The 16,696-nt window shown below is 42.6% G+C and overlaps 2 protein-coding genes across 2 annotated transcripts in view; one reads left to right on the forward strand and one right to left on the reverse strand.

Annotated features, from left to right (window-relative positions):
- Window positions 1-81: 81 nt before the first annotated feature.
- On the reverse strand, window positions 82-4,935 carry rtn1a (reticulon 1a). The gene is made up of 7 exons (XM_062523391.1): window positions 4,783-4,935; window positions 2,599-2,806; window positions 1,967-2,105; window positions 1,492-1,561; window positions 1,147-1,193; window positions 855-913; window positions 82-365 (listed from the first exon to the last, which is right to left on the reverse strand). Exons 1-7 carry the CDS (start codon window positions 4,793-4,795, stop codon window positions 323-325), a joined length of 579 nt encoding a protein of 192 aa, XP_062379375.1. The 5' UTR covers window positions 4,796-4,935; the 3' UTR covers window positions 82-322.
- Window positions 4,936-7,999: 3,064 nt separating this feature from the next.
- The window catches only part of lrrc9 (leucine rich repeat containing 9), a 37,309-nt gene continuing 28,612 nt past the window's right edge, over window positions 8,000-16,696 (forward strand). Inside the window, exons 1-15 of the mRNA XM_062523375.1 lie at window positions 8,000-8,070; window positions 8,334-8,407; window positions 8,497-8,715; window positions 8,932-9,072; window positions 9,270-9,333; window positions 9,417-9,487; window positions 9,737-9,919; window positions 10,273-10,428; window positions 10,818-11,026; window positions 11,963-12,094; window positions 12,346-12,525; window positions 13,338-13,455; window positions 13,568-13,703; window positions 13,843-13,992; window positions 14,260-14,381. Of these exons, the coding sequence (XP_062379359.1) occupies window positions 8,351-8,407; window positions 8,497-8,715; window positions 8,932-9,072; window positions 9,270-9,333; window positions 9,417-9,487; window positions 9,737-9,919; window positions 10,273-10,428; window positions 10,818-11,026; window positions 11,963-12,094; window positions 12,346-12,525; window positions 13,338-13,455; window positions 13,568-13,703; window positions 13,843-13,992; window positions 14,260-14,381 (1,938 nt within the window). The 5' untranslated portion in view covers window positions 8,000-8,070; window positions 8,334-8,350. The remainder of the gene's footprint in view (window positions 8,071-8,333; window positions 8,408-8,496; window positions 8,716-8,931; window positions 9,073-9,269; window positions 9,334-9,416; window positions 9,488-9,736; window positions 9,920-10,272; window positions 10,429-10,817; window positions 11,027-11,962; window positions 12,095-12,345; window positions 12,526-13,337; window positions 13,456-13,567; window positions 13,704-13,842; window positions 13,993-14,259; window positions 14,382-16,696) is intronic.

The raw sequence follows: 16,696 nt of genomic DNA on the forward strand, positions 1-16,696 counted from the left end.
AAATTAAAATCTTAAGATCTATGACCAAAAATGGATTAGTACATACACTAATTTGGTCATCATTTAATAATTCATAGTTGATGAGGTCTGAAAAAATCAATTTAATTGTTTTAAATTTACACATAATTCACAAGTTAAATGCCAAATACCAAATTGTTCAAAGCATACCACATAATTTATTCAGGTGCATGCAGTCGACAGTGTTTTCACTTCTGTTCAAGTTTCTTTAAAAAATGACATGTCTGACAGGAAAGGGAAGACTGACATTTCTGACATTCATAAAGGAATGCTGGGATTGGACTGTTCACTCGTTGTGGCAGCATCACTCGTTCTTCGTCTTGGCTCCAGGAACTTTCGATTTGATCCTGTAAATCAGATGCAACTGTCAGTCATCCATCCAACCAGCAGGAGGAGCTCTGAACATGTCATTAACAGCTCTGACTGACTGGGGAAATCACTAACTGCTGTAGGTCACCAGTTTGAAGTCTCACTGCAAGCCTTCATGAAGTTGGATGCCAGAGAGTAAAAAAGACAAGCCCCAAATAACTCTAGATACCTGTGGAAATCCCAAATGGCCTAATCAAGGTGCTTTAATGTTCCTCATTTCCCATTCTGTTCAACAGCTTTGAACCTCCTTTCTGTCCAATGCATTTTTCTATGATAATTTCCTGTGCAAGAAACATTACCTACTTATTTCCAGTATTTTACGGGTAGAGAATATTTCCTTATGGTGATGGCAAGATTTCAGCAGGTCTACGCCATTCAATATTGTGTACTGTATGTAACCACCCTATACTTTCTCCCTCATGTAGTGTCTGCGTTAGACAGCCAGACACAGGTGATATAGGACTTACAATGCCAAGATCATTTGTACATTATTCTTCACCACTCCCAAGACACGGTCAATCTGAGTCTGGAAGAAGGGATAGAGGGAAAAAGGTGAGTGGTTATCAAAAATATTCTCTCTCAACACATCCCACAACAACAGACTCTTTCCAACACTGAATTCAGTTGAGTTCAGTTGAATACTTCCTAGTTCCTATACTTTAGTATTCAAATACAAAGACAGACATTTTATGTCTGCTTTGCATGCTACAGTCATACACATACTGACAGGCATACATAAACCCACTGAGATAGACTCACCTGGTTTTTCTCATAAACGATGGGCAGGATAAACATGGCCACCACAGCTAGGTGAGACAGAAGATTATTGTTCACAACATCACATCTCTCGTGGTACTCTCATTTTGATGTGCTGTGTGTGTGTGTGTGTGTGTGTGTGTGTGTGTGTGTGTGTGTGTGTGTGTGCGTGCGTGCGTGCGTGCGTGCGTGTGTGTATAGGTGATCGATATATCTGTATACATAACAAGGTACTCATGGTTTGCAACAGTAGATCAAGACAGCACCAAACACTGAACAGACTAATAATAGACTTTATTACTATCATAATGTGTGCCATTTACGACCTGACCTCCAGGGAAAACTCACCAAGAATCAGGAGAGTCAGACCATTGAACACAGCTCCAAGGTGTGTCAGCAACCACATCAGCACCGCAAACTATATACACACACACACATACACACACACACACACACACACAGACGCACATGGCACACACACACACACACACACACACAGAGAGAGAGAGAGAGAGACACACACACACACACACACACACACACACACACACATTCTAATTTATAACTGAGCAACTCCTTGATGGAAATCCTAATATGGTCTGGGTATTGGGTGCATATCAAAAATGGGACAGAGAAAATTGGTGTCATAGTAATTAGCGTAGCTACCGTCATTATAGCCTCACACTACTCCTCAAGGATGTCTGTGCTCAAAAGGAATCTGTGTTCTGTTCTCATCATCATTACAGAGCTGCAAAAGATTGTCCACACGATCCAAAAGATTTATTGCATTTTGCCTTATGAATGAACAGCATTGATATCTGACCTTTATGGAGTCCAGCAGGTCTTGCACCAGGAATAGTCTACGCAGTTCCACAAGAGTGCTGTTCAGGTAGAGCTGCATCTTTTCAATATATGAGCTCATCTGATCTGGAGTCAGAGCAACCTCCAAATCCAGGTACGCCCTAAGGGGAGAGAATGCATCACCATACATCACATGGAGTTTTCACTTTCCCTCTCGCTCTCTTCCCAACCTCTCACTCTCTCTCTCTCTCTGTGTCTCTCTCTCTCTCTCAACAGTGTTTTCACTTCTTTTCAAGTTTCTTAAAAAAAATGACATGTCTGACAGGAAAGGGAAGACTGACATTTCTGACATTCATAAAGGAATGCTGGGATTGGGCGCTCTCTCTCTCTCTCTCTCTCTCTCTCTCTCTCTCAGTTGCAGCAGAAAAAGGGCTACACAGAAAGAAATACTAATGTCACAGCCTCCAAGACATTCTGGGTTAGTTTCACGTGCACAGATTAAGACTATAGTCCTAAACCAAAAGAGAGCATCAATGGAAGTCTAGGACTATATAGGCTTTAATCCATGTATGGGAAACCAGCCCGCTGAGTTTACACAGCTAATCTCGGTATACACACAAAAGGGCTCACAAACCACCACTCCATCAAACTCACTTGAAGGGGTGTCCGGCGTCCGTCTTCTGGACGGCCTGCAGGAGGGACTTGTAGGCCCTGAAGCTGATGGTGACCGCCAGGACGGCCAGCGCCACGTGGGCCAGCACACTCAGCGCGCTGAAGCGGCTCAGGGCCACCAGCAGCAGCAGGACGCTCGCAAACACCACGCCCGTCTTCCGCGGGTCCCTCCAATACAGCAACTCCATCACTGGAGCGAGGGAGAGAAAGAGAGAGAGAGAGAGAAAGAGAAAGAGATACAGAGAGAGATTGAAATGCTGTTTGAAATACCTGGAGGACACTGATAAAGTGCCATCCCTCACACATACCTGTCGTTACTGTGTACCAAGCGTTATTCTTGTATATATTGGCCTCCAACAGCTTGCAAATGTGGACAAATATACCACGGTAATCCCAAATTAGCCTCAGGGCTATACTTCCAGTGACTCTACTGGATTGGCTTTGAACTTCATAAGGACCCTCCTGGAGAAGTTGCCAGCGAATGTGGGGGGTCACATGTGACACCTGCTCCATGCTTGTGCACTTCCCAGCTTACCCGCATGGCAAGCCTGGTTAATGATTGGCACCCATGGTAGAAATAGCTCTCTGTATCAGCAGGGGCGGGTGATAGGAGTTCAGAGCGCCCTGCCCTGCCACCTCTCTGGTAAGGGCAAGCTCTGTCTGCATAGGACCTCAGGTGACAACAAATGTTGAGTTTCTATAAATGCCATGGGCCTGTTTCCCGTGCATGGAGTATAGCCTTAGTTCAAGACTAATAGCCTTAGTTCAAGACTAAGACTTTCTTTAATGAAGATCTCTACTGAAGTTCTCTTAGTCCAGGTCTAGGATTAATCCATATACAAGAAACTGCATCATTTCTATTGAATATCTTTTTATACCTTTAGACTAAGAGCATGTCCTGCCTAACTAAAATGAAATCTGATTCAAACTTAACTCCAGACCAATGTCAGATTAATCATTCCGGCAAATCATTTAGAACTGTGACAGCAGTTCAACTGTTGCATGATGTTTGCTGTCCAGACAGACTGACTGGTGCTGACGCTGAATTACAGTACGGTGCGTGGACCAGCACTCCAATCAGCCACAAACTGACCACAGAGCAGAAACGTCACCAAGCAAACAGGAGAGCGGAAATGTCACGGAGCAAATCAGGGGCTGACTAGTGGATGTAAATCTCTCACTTCAAAGAGAGAGAGAGAAGCTGCACTCGGCAGCCCAAATCTAGTTTGCAACAATAGGACAAATGACATTTTGATGACATCAAAACTGTACATTAATCATGTACCTCTCTTGCAATTGGATTCTCAAACTTTCAGCAAGATTTCAGCATTACAAGAAATTCAATTTGTGATGACATTTCGAATTACTTAAACATTTTCCAAGCTGCTCATTACAAAGGAAGTCTTCACTCCCTTTTTTCTGCATCACCTCATTCTTCTCTCTTCCCATGTTTGGGAGTTAAACCCTGCTGAGCAGGAAGCCGTCACACTCCAGCTGCTTGCGTGTGTGTAGGCAGTCTGCTCCGCTGCGAGTGTGTCCCTGTTCACCACCACTAAATATAGACCACTCTCAGAAACTGAGAGGCAGAAATATCAGCTGCTCTCATTGTATGCTTGCATGCGGCATACTTTCACACTGTATCGGCTGTCAAGTCCACCAAGACAGTGATCAATCAATCAATGCAACGGTCAAATCAAGAATCTCAAAAATCTCACACAACACAAAAATTTCAATATGTGTGTGGGTGAGTGTGAGCGCGGGTGTGTGTGTGTGTGTGTGTGTGTGTGTGTGTGAGAGAGTGTGTGTGCGTGCGTGTGTATGTGTGTGTGCGCGTGTGTATGTGTGTGCTTGTGTTATCAGGAGCAATGTATGTAGCCTACATGTGAAAAGAGGTAAGAGGACCATATGGCGCAACTGCAACAGCATAAAGGGTGCAGCAAACACCAACAACAATGACGAACAAAACATTCTGCCACGCAAACAAACCCAGACAGGAAAAACCAGAAACTTTACTCCGGTTACATCAAATGTCTATCATCGCAATTTTTTTCATTTAAAACAGTTTAAATACATAGTTTTTTGACAAACAACTAAAAGTCAGGCTAGCCCTTGTAGGTAGCACTGCTAAGGCTAAGGCTGTTAGTGTGGCTCAGAGCCGTCACTGACCTGTGGAGCCCATGTCTGCAGAGAAAAAGAGAGAAAGAAACAGCTGCTGTATCCACACACAAAAGGAGAGAGAGATAAAAAGGGAGCACGGGGAGGGGAGAGTTTCTGGATCAGGGAGGGACTACACTGACATTTGCATTGGCTGGCTAAACCATAGTTCCTCTGTTATGCTCTCTCTCTCTTCTCTCTCTCTCTCTTCCTTTCCTCTCTTCTCTTCCTTCCTTGTTCTGTCTCTGTTTCTCTCCATTTTCTCTGACTCTCTTTAAATCTGTCCAGTAGTCACACACACACACACACACACACACATGCTTCAGCAGTGCACTGGCTGTAGAGCAGGGCCATTGACACATGACAGATCAGCTAACCCCATAATCGTGCTCACACACACATGTTGTTTTTCTGTATGCGTGAAAGAATGCACCTCAGTTCAAAGAGGAACCTTTTTCCACTTGGTGCTGTCCACATGTCACAATAGGTCAGGGAGATATTTCAGAGCTTTTTTCGGTATAGCCACGAGCCCCAATGCCCGTGGTCAAAATTGAAATAAAATAAAATAAAAATCTCAAATAAACTTGTCTTAGTTCATCTTAGGGCATTTTTCTGATGTGAAAAAATAAATGTAATTACACTCGACCACCATTTGGTTGAAGGAGTCATGCTTGGGTTCCCTTTTCATCAAAAATTTGACCTAAATTTTCTCCATCACACTCCTCTAATCCACCCCGAGTAATTTATAATTCTTTGGTCATTGAATTCTATTGCAAGTAGGATCATTAGTATTTCTGTGGCCTGTTTTCTCAGTCACTTTGGATAAAAGTGATGGTTAATGCATAACTATAACCATCTAAACTCTCAGTGACGCCAAACTTAATGGATAAAATTGTGCATTGTCATCGCTTTGTTTATTCATGACACGCAATACTTCCACCTTTCTCTATGCGTCATAGAGCACTGCAATGCTGCTATGCCACTGGACGACGCACCCACGCATGCTGTAGCACATCATCTTCTTCAGCACAGTCGACTGAAAGGAATTTATTCAGTTAATTTCTCTTGAATCCCTCCTGAACTAGTACGCTTTGAGAGGAATCATGTTCATTTAAGTGGCTGGACATCTATATCTAGTCAAGAGTTCAGTTCCACTCAGAGGAGTAGAGGGACACCTTTCACAGCAGGTAGAAATCCAAGTAAGTTACATGTAGGTCTGTTCGTTCTTTTAAGTGTTCAGTTTTAAGTCTGTTTTCAACAGTTGGATTGCATATTAGTCATAAACAACAAAACCGCAGAGTCTTTCTCCCTCTCTTTACCTACCCAACACACATACTGTCCAACACACAAAAGATGAATGAATACACACACACACACACACACACACACACACACACACACACAAACTCCTTGACCTGCTTGCTGGAGATGCGGTGTGTGTCCAGGAGCTGCAGCTGAGGTAGGTGGTAGAGCAGGTGAGTGGCGTAGTTGTACAGCAGACACACAGGGTTGGGCCCAGACTGGGGGTCCTGCAGACCCAACTCCTTCAGCTGGCCCAGTGCTGCCAGTGGAGTCAGCTCCTGCACAGGACATCCACAAACAGGATTTCATCAGGAATTAAACACTACTCCATGCATTTCACATTTTCCGTGTTAAAAATCTAGTCTGAAGAAACTTAAAATGGTCAGAGGGAGGCTGAACAAAGACTATTACTGAAATAAATAATACTGAATGGGAATGAATCAAAAGGCATTGATAGAAAAACCTATTCTGTTCCTACAGACTGAACACAGCACCTGATTATAGGCGACCTTGACCTCGAACTTGATGGCCAATATTTGTAACTGCAGGTATAGCAGAAACCAACAGTAGGGCTACAGCAGCGCAGTACGAGGCATGCTAGCAAGCCGGATACATTTGCTGTTAGTATATCACCAATTTCAACTCATCATCAAGAAACTTTTGATTTGCATATGTTTTGAGCAGCTGCTTTAAGAAGTGATTTGTTCAGAATGACTGAGTGGAGGTTGGTAGGCTACAATCAGAGAGTTAATGTGCACTCTTACACAGTGGTATTTGTATATTAAACTGTGAGAAATACCTAACAATTTAACTCAGGTCCATAGATCAAGGCATTTGTATTTTATATTGTGAAAGGTATTTCTCACAGTATCAAATACAAATACCTTGATCTATGGACCTGAGTTAATAGTCAGAGTCCACTTGGGGTGACATAAGGCCATCGCAGGCGTCACACTCCAGGTGCGTTCTCTTTGTTTGCTCTCTTCTCTGCAGCCTTGCCTGAAGACTTTTTTAAGCGCTTGTCATTTTACGTAGCCTATTCAAAGACTGATTTCTTATTTTCTCCTAATAAGTGCTTCTTCCAACAGTGCACCTAAACATACCAAGGAGTTTACATGTAAGTAATCTGTGCCAGACTGCAATGCAGGAGGAGAGGGTCAGAAAGGCTAGAGTAAAAAAAAAAAAAAACTAGCAGAGAGCCCTTCAAAAAGCAGAGAAGAGGAAAGAGAGGTTGGATGACAACCTGCCAGGCTGCTCAACACATGTGATGAATGCAGAGTGGGATAGAGAAGAGACTAAGAAAGGTTGCAGTTTTTCAGTGTTTATTTAGCTGCAAAAGAGCTACTGAGGCAAACCAACCTGTTACTAAGCAATAAAGGACTAAGAAAAATCAAAAGATAGGACTAATAACATGTTTTATTTTGCATAATGTTAGGCTATTGCCTAGACTAAGTAATGATCCAAATCATTACTTCATTCTGGAGGTCTACAGTGGCTTCTCTTAAAAGTCTCACCAGTACCTAGGCCAATAGTAAGTTTAATTGCACACTTTCACTGCCCCAGACAGTTTACACAAGATTCTTTAGTTAGCCTACCTGTCTCTAGTTTTGCCTACATGTCCTGGTGTGGCTTTGGCTTTATGCCCTCTACAGACATTTCACCAGCCCTGGTCACAAATAAAACGTTATCTTTCCTGTTTCAGCTGTCCTTCCATATGACGTTTGCTTCCCGAGACAAAAAAAAATCCTGCCTGTAACTGCACACCTTTAGGTCACAGCTCTGTAGGTTTGTCTTCATTGCCCTCTAGTGGAGGTTTTTGTCAACTTCCAACATGGCTCCCAAGCAACGCTCTTAGTTACGCGTTGATGACAAACATTGCGGGGGATATGCCTCGTGGGGTGTACTGTGTTGTTACTTGAGGACGTTTGAGCAAGGAAATAGCACTATGCTTTGCCACAGCTCCCATCTAACGACTCCATTTGGTCATATTTGACAGCAGTAAGTTCTTACTCCAATATGTGATGTTACATTAGCAGGCTTGAAACTACTTATCTCATAATGAGTTGAAATGGTTATGGGTAACTTGCTTTCTATCAGCAACTTTGTAGCTAACGTTAGCATAATATAGCACTATGCTGCCTTTCAACAAAACTGGGCTAAAAACTGTTTGAAAGCATGCGAAAATACCGGACTGCTGTTATATTCGTTTGGCACATAATTTGAATGAATGTGATTATAATCAACCAATTTATCCCTGACAGCATGTAGGAAGCAAAATATGACACTGATTGAAAAGCAACGACAAATTGGAGATGAAGAAGTCATCAAAGAATTGGTAAAGTTGTTGTGTTTAATACAAATGTTATGTGTTACTGTTTAAGCTTTAAGTACCCCTGTCTAAAGTGAGTAAACCGTGCGTTTCAGTGCACTGCGAATGGATTGTCGTGTGAGAAAGTATGTCAAGATGGAAGTGGTATTTCATCGTTGGAGGTGTTCTTCTCGGGGTACCCACGCATGGTTGGTCTCTCCTTCTTCCCAAGACTCTCCAAACTCGTCATCATGGGCCAGAGTGTGACCCAAATTCAGGGATTGGAGCACTGCCCTCTGCTTAAAGAACTTTGGGTTGCAGAATGCAAGTTGAAGGTAACATTTCACTTCTCCTTACAACTATCAGAGAGCAACATAAACAATTAAAAACAGTTTGTTCACTACACTATAACAACACACAATAGACACATTATAATACACACAGTGTTTTAGGTTCTGCGGTGCAATTTCATTATATGGATGCCATTATGCTGTAATATCTGAAGTGCCATTGTCTGGTTTGCTATGTTTTCCTCATCAATCTCCTAACAGGAAATTTCCAGATTGCATAACTGCCTTCAGCTTCAGAAGTTGTATCTGTATGACAATCACATTAGTGAAATCGCAAATCTGGAACTACTTGTAAACCTTGAAGTTTTGTGGCTCAACAGCAACCTCATCACCAAGATAGAGGTAATCCCAGCTCAAATGGCATAGTCCAGTTGTTTAGTGGAAAACCTGTTGACACTAGTATGAACAAGGGTATCACACACACACACACACACACACACACACACACACACACACACACACACACACAGAAATCATATGAAGGTTGTAGAATTTGATTGCATTTTGTCATATGCTAGAGCTCTTTTACATCTTTTCAGGGGCTGGACTCACTTGAAAAACTTAAGGAACTGAATGTAGCAGAAAATGCCATAGAGAGGATCGGTATGTATTGTATTGTAAGTCGATGTGATGTATTTGATATCACATTGAAATAATACCTGAATTTGAATTATTGATTTTTCTAGGACACAGTCTGGATCCCAACATCAATCTACAAAACCTCAACCTCTCAGGAAACCAAATCAGCTCATTTAAGGTACTTATGACAAATGTACTGTATTTAATCACACATGACACTTGACCCTCAGACTGTTCTAGAATCCAGAAGGGATCATATAATCTGATGATATGGTCAGGTACAGAAGGGACCATTTTTACTGCAAAGTGAACTGAACATTCAGATTAAAAAATTCTTCACAGTAGATGTTTAACACACAGTGTGTGAAATGCATGGAGCGCTGTTTAATTCCTGATGAAATCCTGTTTGTGGATGTCCTGTGTGCAGGAGCTGACTCCACTGGCAGCACTGGGCCAGCTGAAGGAGTTGGGTCTGCAGGACCCCCAGTCTGGGCCCAACCCTGTGTGTCTGCTGTACAACTACGCCACTCACCTGCTCTACCACCTACCTCAGCTGCAGCTCCTGGACACACACCGCATCTCCAGCAAGCAGGTCAAGGATACAGCAGAGGTGAGCTACAGATACAGTACTTGTGTGTGTGTTAGTGTGGGTTCATCTTCGTGTGTGGGAAGGCGGAGAGAGAAACGGAATGCGGATATGTTAATGCCTGTGACTGTATATGCAATCCAACTGTTGAAAGCAAACTTGAGCTAACTTACTTGGATTTCCACTTGCTGTGAAAGACGTCCCTCTGCTCCACTGAGCTGGGTGAAACTGAACTCTAGACTAGACGTGTCGTGTTGAACAAATCCAGCCACTTAAGTAATTATGGGATTCCTCACAAAGTGTACTGGTTTGGAGAAGAGCAATTAACTGAATGGCATGGCATGTGTCCAGTGTTAATGTTAATGCTTCCTTTGTAGTCCACCGTGTTGAAGAAGATGATGTACTACAGCATGCGTGTGCGCTTAGTCCAGAGGCAGCTGGCCGAGACTCAAGCCAGACTGCTGGAGCAGAGAAACGGCCGTCTGCAGCTGCCCTGGGACAGAATCCACATGCTCACCTGCACCCTGAAGACGGTGAGCTGGACACTCATACCCCAGCGGTGACCACTAGCAGACTAAAGGGGCTGCTGGCTTGTTGCTTTGGAGTTAGAGTTGGATTTATGCTTTACTGTACTGCACCAGAATGAAATTGGCCCATCAAATAATAGAATAAACAAATAGCAAAGTACTAATGCTTCACCCACAGATGTAGCACGCACTAGTATATAGCCTTGTACTAGTAGCCACATACTGTACACACATGCATGTTTTGATTGATCTGTGCATGTGCTGAAATGTTGAATACTGAAGAAAGGAAAAACAAAAGCAGACATGACAAAAGTCAAAGCGGCTATTATTGATAAGCACCAGCACAGTTGCAGTGCTGTGATGACTTGGGCCTCAGCGTGTCTGTGTCCCTGCAGCTGGAGCTGGAGCTCTCTGAGATGCAGGCCACCGGCAGGAGATCAGCCCGCACCTGGGAGGAGGCGGCGTCTCCAGCGACGGAAGGCTCCGGAGACCCCAGCGACACGGCGTCCGAACTAAGCCGCGACCCGGGCCAGGAGCAGAGGCTGCTGGGAAAACTGGACGCCATCAGGGAGAGGCTGCGCCTCTGGAACCAGAGAATGGAAGAGTAAGTCATACTTGTTGTGTGCCTGCGCTGTGACAGCTATGACTAATTGATGAGGCAGAAACAGAGATGAATAGATCTGGCAGGCACGAGCTGAGGGAGACAATGTTGTCCGAGCGAGTGGAAAAGGTGTGTTTACACGCATGTGTGTAGAGTCAGACAGGCCTGAAATATTATGCATGATCTAACAGAAGTCAATTCCATCTTAATACAATTTGGTCTCAGTCACCAATATCCTCTTAAGTTTTGATCAAATTTGGTCTTGAGCAGGGTATGTAAAGTTATGTAAAATTCATGAGTTCTAAAATAGTTGAAATGCACCTTTGTTCTTCTTATTATGTCATTGTAAATTGAAAGCGCATGTCAGTTATTCCCATTGGTAAAGACACTGCCTGTCCCTATTAGACAAACTGCAGACTGAGAAAGTTGAGAAACAAGTCAAGAAAGGCCAAATGAAAATCAAAAAATAGTTGTGTACTGGACTTCAAATGTAGTACATCTGAAATGGAGTTACTACTGCAGGAAGTGAACAGCATACATACTTACATTTATTGTTGTAGTTTAAATCATACAATATACAACGGTACAACTGATGGAAGCACAATAACCAGTTTTTTTGCATGTCAGCATCTAAATGTGCATGAGTCCCCTAGAGTGTGCATACCGTAGATTCTGTTCTTACCTAAGAATACATTTCATAAGAAAACACTGGTGATTATCAAAATTTTCTGTCAGAAATGTCTACTAAAGAACAGTGGGGAATGAGGTCCAGTGTCTGCTAATGAGCCATGTGGATGCTGATTCTGCTCCGTAAATGATCCTTGCCCAAGGCTCCTGATTGGAATTGGATTGGATCACATTTGGTCTGTGTCCTTCTGAATCACACTGAGCGGAAGGTGGTGGTAATGTGTCGGTACGTGGTGTTTCTGTGGCATGCAGAGCAGAGGCACAGCACAGGCGAGAGGTGAAGCTGGCTACAGACAGGAAGGAGATGACGGAGCACTTCCTGGTGCTTGAGCTGGAGACGGTGGGCAACATTCGCTTTGAGGAGGGCAGCACCAGCGACACCTGGTACACACACTAATGTTTACATTGTAGCATTATCAACACTCCCATGCCTTAGATAAGCATATATATATAGATTATATTTTACAGATTATTATATATCTCATAGACTGCATGGAATTAAAATGCTTTGGGAGATTAAGAATGTTAAAGAGGACTTTTCTCTGCTGTCTTTATCTGTGCTGATTAGATAAATCCAGCAAAATCTCTCTTTCTTTTTCTTACTCTTTCCATCCGTCTCTCCTCCCATCTCTTAGGTTTACTTCCTGTTATGACCTGCTGCTGTCCCGTTTCTGTGCGTGGGACTATGCCAAATACAACGTCACTGGCATCAAAGTCAAGCACATCATCCGTGTCCATAACCGCGCTCTGCGTCTGCGCTTCGAGAACAAACTCCACAGCCAGCTGGCCAGTAAGGACTCCCAGCTCTTCTCACAGTGAGTCTGTTTCAGAGTAACCCAGCCCCTGAAGGGTGACCTCCCGCACTGGGTGTCCTTACACACCACTGCTCCAGGATCAGTGCTCTAGTTTCCAAGGGTCACTCGTCTGTCATGCTGGTTTGTCATTGCCTGTCCTCTTAAGTGCGGTTGTTTCACTGTCAAGAACACGATGTTACGTACGTAATGACCTTTTTCACTTTCAACACATTCTGAGTTCATCGACAATATCAACACCTAACTGTATGAATGTGTTGCTTATTATTTAATCTTAGAGTTCCAACACATGCAGTTTGGTTAATTAATTGATTAATGAGTTACTTAGTAAGTTGATTTGTTAGTTACTAACAACATACTAAAAAGAGTATTTAGCATCAGTTTCAGTCAGCGAAAAGGTGATTTCTCTTGTTTAATTACGCCTACTAATGATTATGATTTACATCTATGCAAACATATCTTTATGTTTATCACATGACTCCATGGTAAATTAACAGTGTATTGAAAATATACAGTGAGACACTTGGACATTGGAATCCATGCCAAAAGATGTTGATATGGGGTTTGCTGTCCATGGTGCTGAAGTGGGTTTTTTTTTACATGCATCTCAGATTTCTCCAAGTGATTCTAATCTAGTGTCAATCAATTCAGTAATTCAATTATATAAATACTGTCTGCTGCTGTCACCCATTCACTCCTTTAGCTGACATCACAGACTCACAATGCACACAGTAAGCACACAGGAAAATACAGAAAAACTGGAGACAAACTGATGTGGTGTGGTGTGGCATACACTCTTTATTCATTGTGTGCAGGAATTATAAGCGGGGGCTGGACTACCTGTTCTATGTGCCTGATCCGGAACATGCTCCAGAGGAAAATGAAATTCCGCACATCTTAGAAAATGGCTTTAAAACTGCTGATCACTACAAGGTAACGTGTGTGTGTGTGTGTGTGTGTGTGTGTGTGTACAGTATGTGTGTTTGCATAAGATGTGCGTATGCATATGTGTTTATGATTTCTGTGTATGTTGACACATCTTCAGACATTAGGAAGAGAGAGAGCAGTGCCGCTGTCCAACAGTCTAAGTGGTTGCGAACGTCTACGAATGAATGCCATCCGGAGGCAGAGCACCAAGAGTGCACAGGAGCTGCACCCCGACCCCTTACCGTTCAGAAACGGTGTGAAGATACTTTCAAACCTCTTTCAAAACCCCATAATGACAACTATTACACATTCCCAGAGAGTGTGTGTTTATATGTGTATCAGTTCAAGTATAGAGTTTCTCTCTCTCTCTCTCTCTTTGTGTGTATACTGTAGGTCAGCTCATCATCTCAAAGGTGTTTCTGGGCCGTAGTGTGGCGCTTAAGGAAGGAGTACCTGTCGAGCCCACCAACTATCCCAAAGCCCATTCCATACGCAGCGTCAGCCAGAATCACCAGAACTCATGCAAGACTGCACCTGCAGCAGGTGGGGGTGTGTGTGTCTGATTTATTGTATAAGTAAATGAGTATGTTTTCTGCTTGTTTTTTAACACTACGACACATTAATGCTTAGTTGTTTCAAGGTGGTTTCAAGTCATCTAGAGACTTCAAGTCTAAACACTCTTGTAGTCTGTAATCATGTTGTGTTGTTGTGTGTAGTATTTACATGCCTCTCTGTCTCTGTGTGTGTGTGTGTGTGTGTGTGTGCGTGTGTGTGTGTGTGTATGTGTGTGTGTGCGTGTGTGTGTTGTAGAAAATCAGTGCTCTCTCAAAGGCTCGTGCTGTGATTGTCTTCAGCGCCAGACGCAGTGGTTTGTGTTTGATCATGAGCTGGTGCTGCCAGAGTACCTCGTCCACTTTGAGTACATCACACAGGTAGGTGAGACCCACACACAGCCCATACAGCAGACACAGCAGCTTTTAAAATAACACACCAATTTGTTTTAGGAATTAGCTTATTTGCCATCTACCCCAGAGTTACATAGGAGAATACATACCCTTCTCTTCTCTATGCATGTAATAACCCAATCTAATTCCATTAGCCTAGCTTCACTTCACCGATAATTCACTGGAAGTGGATTTACATTAGTTAGCCTATAGCTCCCTTTTATCTACAGGCTAGCTAGAGGTCCTGCTGGTACACACCAGTAGTCATACTCTTTCACTCATCATAGAAAGTTTCGCCGCTCACTTAGGCCTACTAAACTGAACTTAACCTTTACAATCATGTTAATGATTAGTGAGGCAGTGATACACACATGCAGTCATGCACACACACTCAGTCATAGCTTACTCCTAGATATAGTCTCCTCTACACTGTAGCTTAAATGTTAGCTTCAATGGTACCATTTTATGCAGAATTACTCTTGAGTTATATTCATTAGAAGCTTTTGTAGTTCCTTTTTGGTCTTCTTTTTGTCTTTCTTTTTAGTTTCATTTACTTCCTCATCGGTGATAACTATGTAATAGTTCAACAACATTTTGGCATACTGAACTTGAATCTTAACAGATAATATATACATTTTATGAAACAAATAGGGAGGATCATACATTCCCCTGTGGTTCTGAGTCATTGGGTTTCAGAATAATATTTGAGAAATGAATCGAGGAGATATAGTGAAGTTCACCAGAAGTCTGGCTTCTGGTTTGGGTTTTATTGATGTTCTGATGGTCCTGGTCTTCCTTGTCCGTGTTCTGTGTGGCACTCCAGAAACAGGCCTCCTGCTCGGCCTCCTCCTCCCTGTCTCCAGCCTCTGGCCTCAATGCTCTCTCTGTCTCTTCCTTCTCGTTTCTCCTTCTGAAGCTAAACAAATTGGGGGAGCATTTCAGTAAAATGAGCTGCTGAACCATTTTGATGTTTTAAATGTGAGCATTTACATAGCCCACGTACTGTATTGCTCAAGTTGGGTTTTGGTGATGCAAGGCTACTCTTTACACCCACTGCAAGCAGATACTGTACTCACCCACTTCCAACTCTTTGTCCAAGAATGTGTCCAGATCATCCAGAACGTTTAGGACTTCATGCATTGTACCTTCCTCCTCGGAAACTTTGTTGTACAGTTCCTTCTTGTCATGATCGACCTCCTTCGCCTCATTGATTAGGAACCTTTGTAGTTCCGACTTCCTTTTGCATTTCTTTTTTATTTCTTCTTCGTCGTCATCAGTGTTCACTCTTAAAGTCTCCAGTTCATTCAGAGCAGCTAGGACATGTTCATGGAGCTCATCTTCGTAAGTTCCGTTGTCCAGTCCGTTTTTGCTGCGCTCGATCTTCTTCTTCAGCTCCTTTATGAGAAGCTTTTGTAGATTCTTTTTGGTCGTCTTTTTGTTTGCCTTTTTAGCCTCATCCATGTTGACTCTCAAAGACTCCAGTTCTCGCTTCAGTTCTACAAGTCCGTATTTTTTGACATGTCTCTTAATTTTTTTGTCTTCATCCTGCCGTGCTGGCAGGCAGCAGGCTAAAAACCAGCAAAACTTCATTTCAACCTTTAAAACTAGATCGCCAGAAATCAGAATTGGAATATCAAATGATTAGCAAATCCAAAACCAGCCAACTTCTACACACACTCAATCAAAAGTGACCAAAAATTCTAATTTACCCTGTGCAATGTTCTATGGCATTCTGAAGTTGCCTAGCCACCTTTGTGATCCTAACGGAATGGTTTGACATCAGATTATTCTTACCAGTTCAATGCATCATTCAATGGAATCTTTGGAGTCTCTCTTGATTCTTTTGATTATGTAGTTATCCTCAAATCCATATTTATTTACTAGACCGTTTTATTTATTTAGGATCTCTCATACAAAATGCTTTATTATAAGAAAATAAAATGATCATTCAAAATTGAATAAAAAAGATAGAAGAGTGATCCATTGCCATCTGAACCTTAATAGAATTGTTATTTAGAAGTCATAAGGTTGCAGAATTATGTTTGTTTGTGGATCTGTGAAAGGTGGTGTATAGTGACCACCACCTCCCATATAACATCCACATACTCACTTATCAGTCTGCAGAAACCATGTTAAGGGGGCCAAGCACAGAAAAACCAACAAGTAAAGGCATCTGTCAAAGAACATGTGCTATGTGGTTTAATTGGGTGATGATCAGTGATTTCATCAGTGGTTCCATGTTGGTGGAATGAATTGCCCAGTACTCTCCATTCCAGCAATAGTTTTGGATCTTTCAAAAGAGG

The sequence above is a fragment of the Sardina pilchardus genome, chromosome 20, assembly GCF_963854185.1.
Source record: "Sardina pilchardus chromosome 20, fSarPil1.1, whole genome shotgun sequence".
NCBI classification, from domain to species: domain Eukaryota; kingdom Metazoa; phylum Chordata; class Actinopteri; order Clupeiformes; family Clupeidae; genus Sardina; species Sardina pilchardus.

Bases quoted from the DNA above. Each gene is read 5' to 3' on its own strand.
- rtn1a (XM_062523391.1), bottom strand. The intron at 2,106-2,598 runs GTGAGTTTGATG...CTCTCCCCTTAG, and splicing joins GACGCCGGACACCCCTTCAA to GGCGTACCTGGATTTGGAGG. The intron at 914-1,146 runs GTGAGTCTATCT...CCCTTCTTCCAG, and splicing joins TCGTTTATGAGAAAAACCAG to ACTCAGATTGACCGTGTCTT.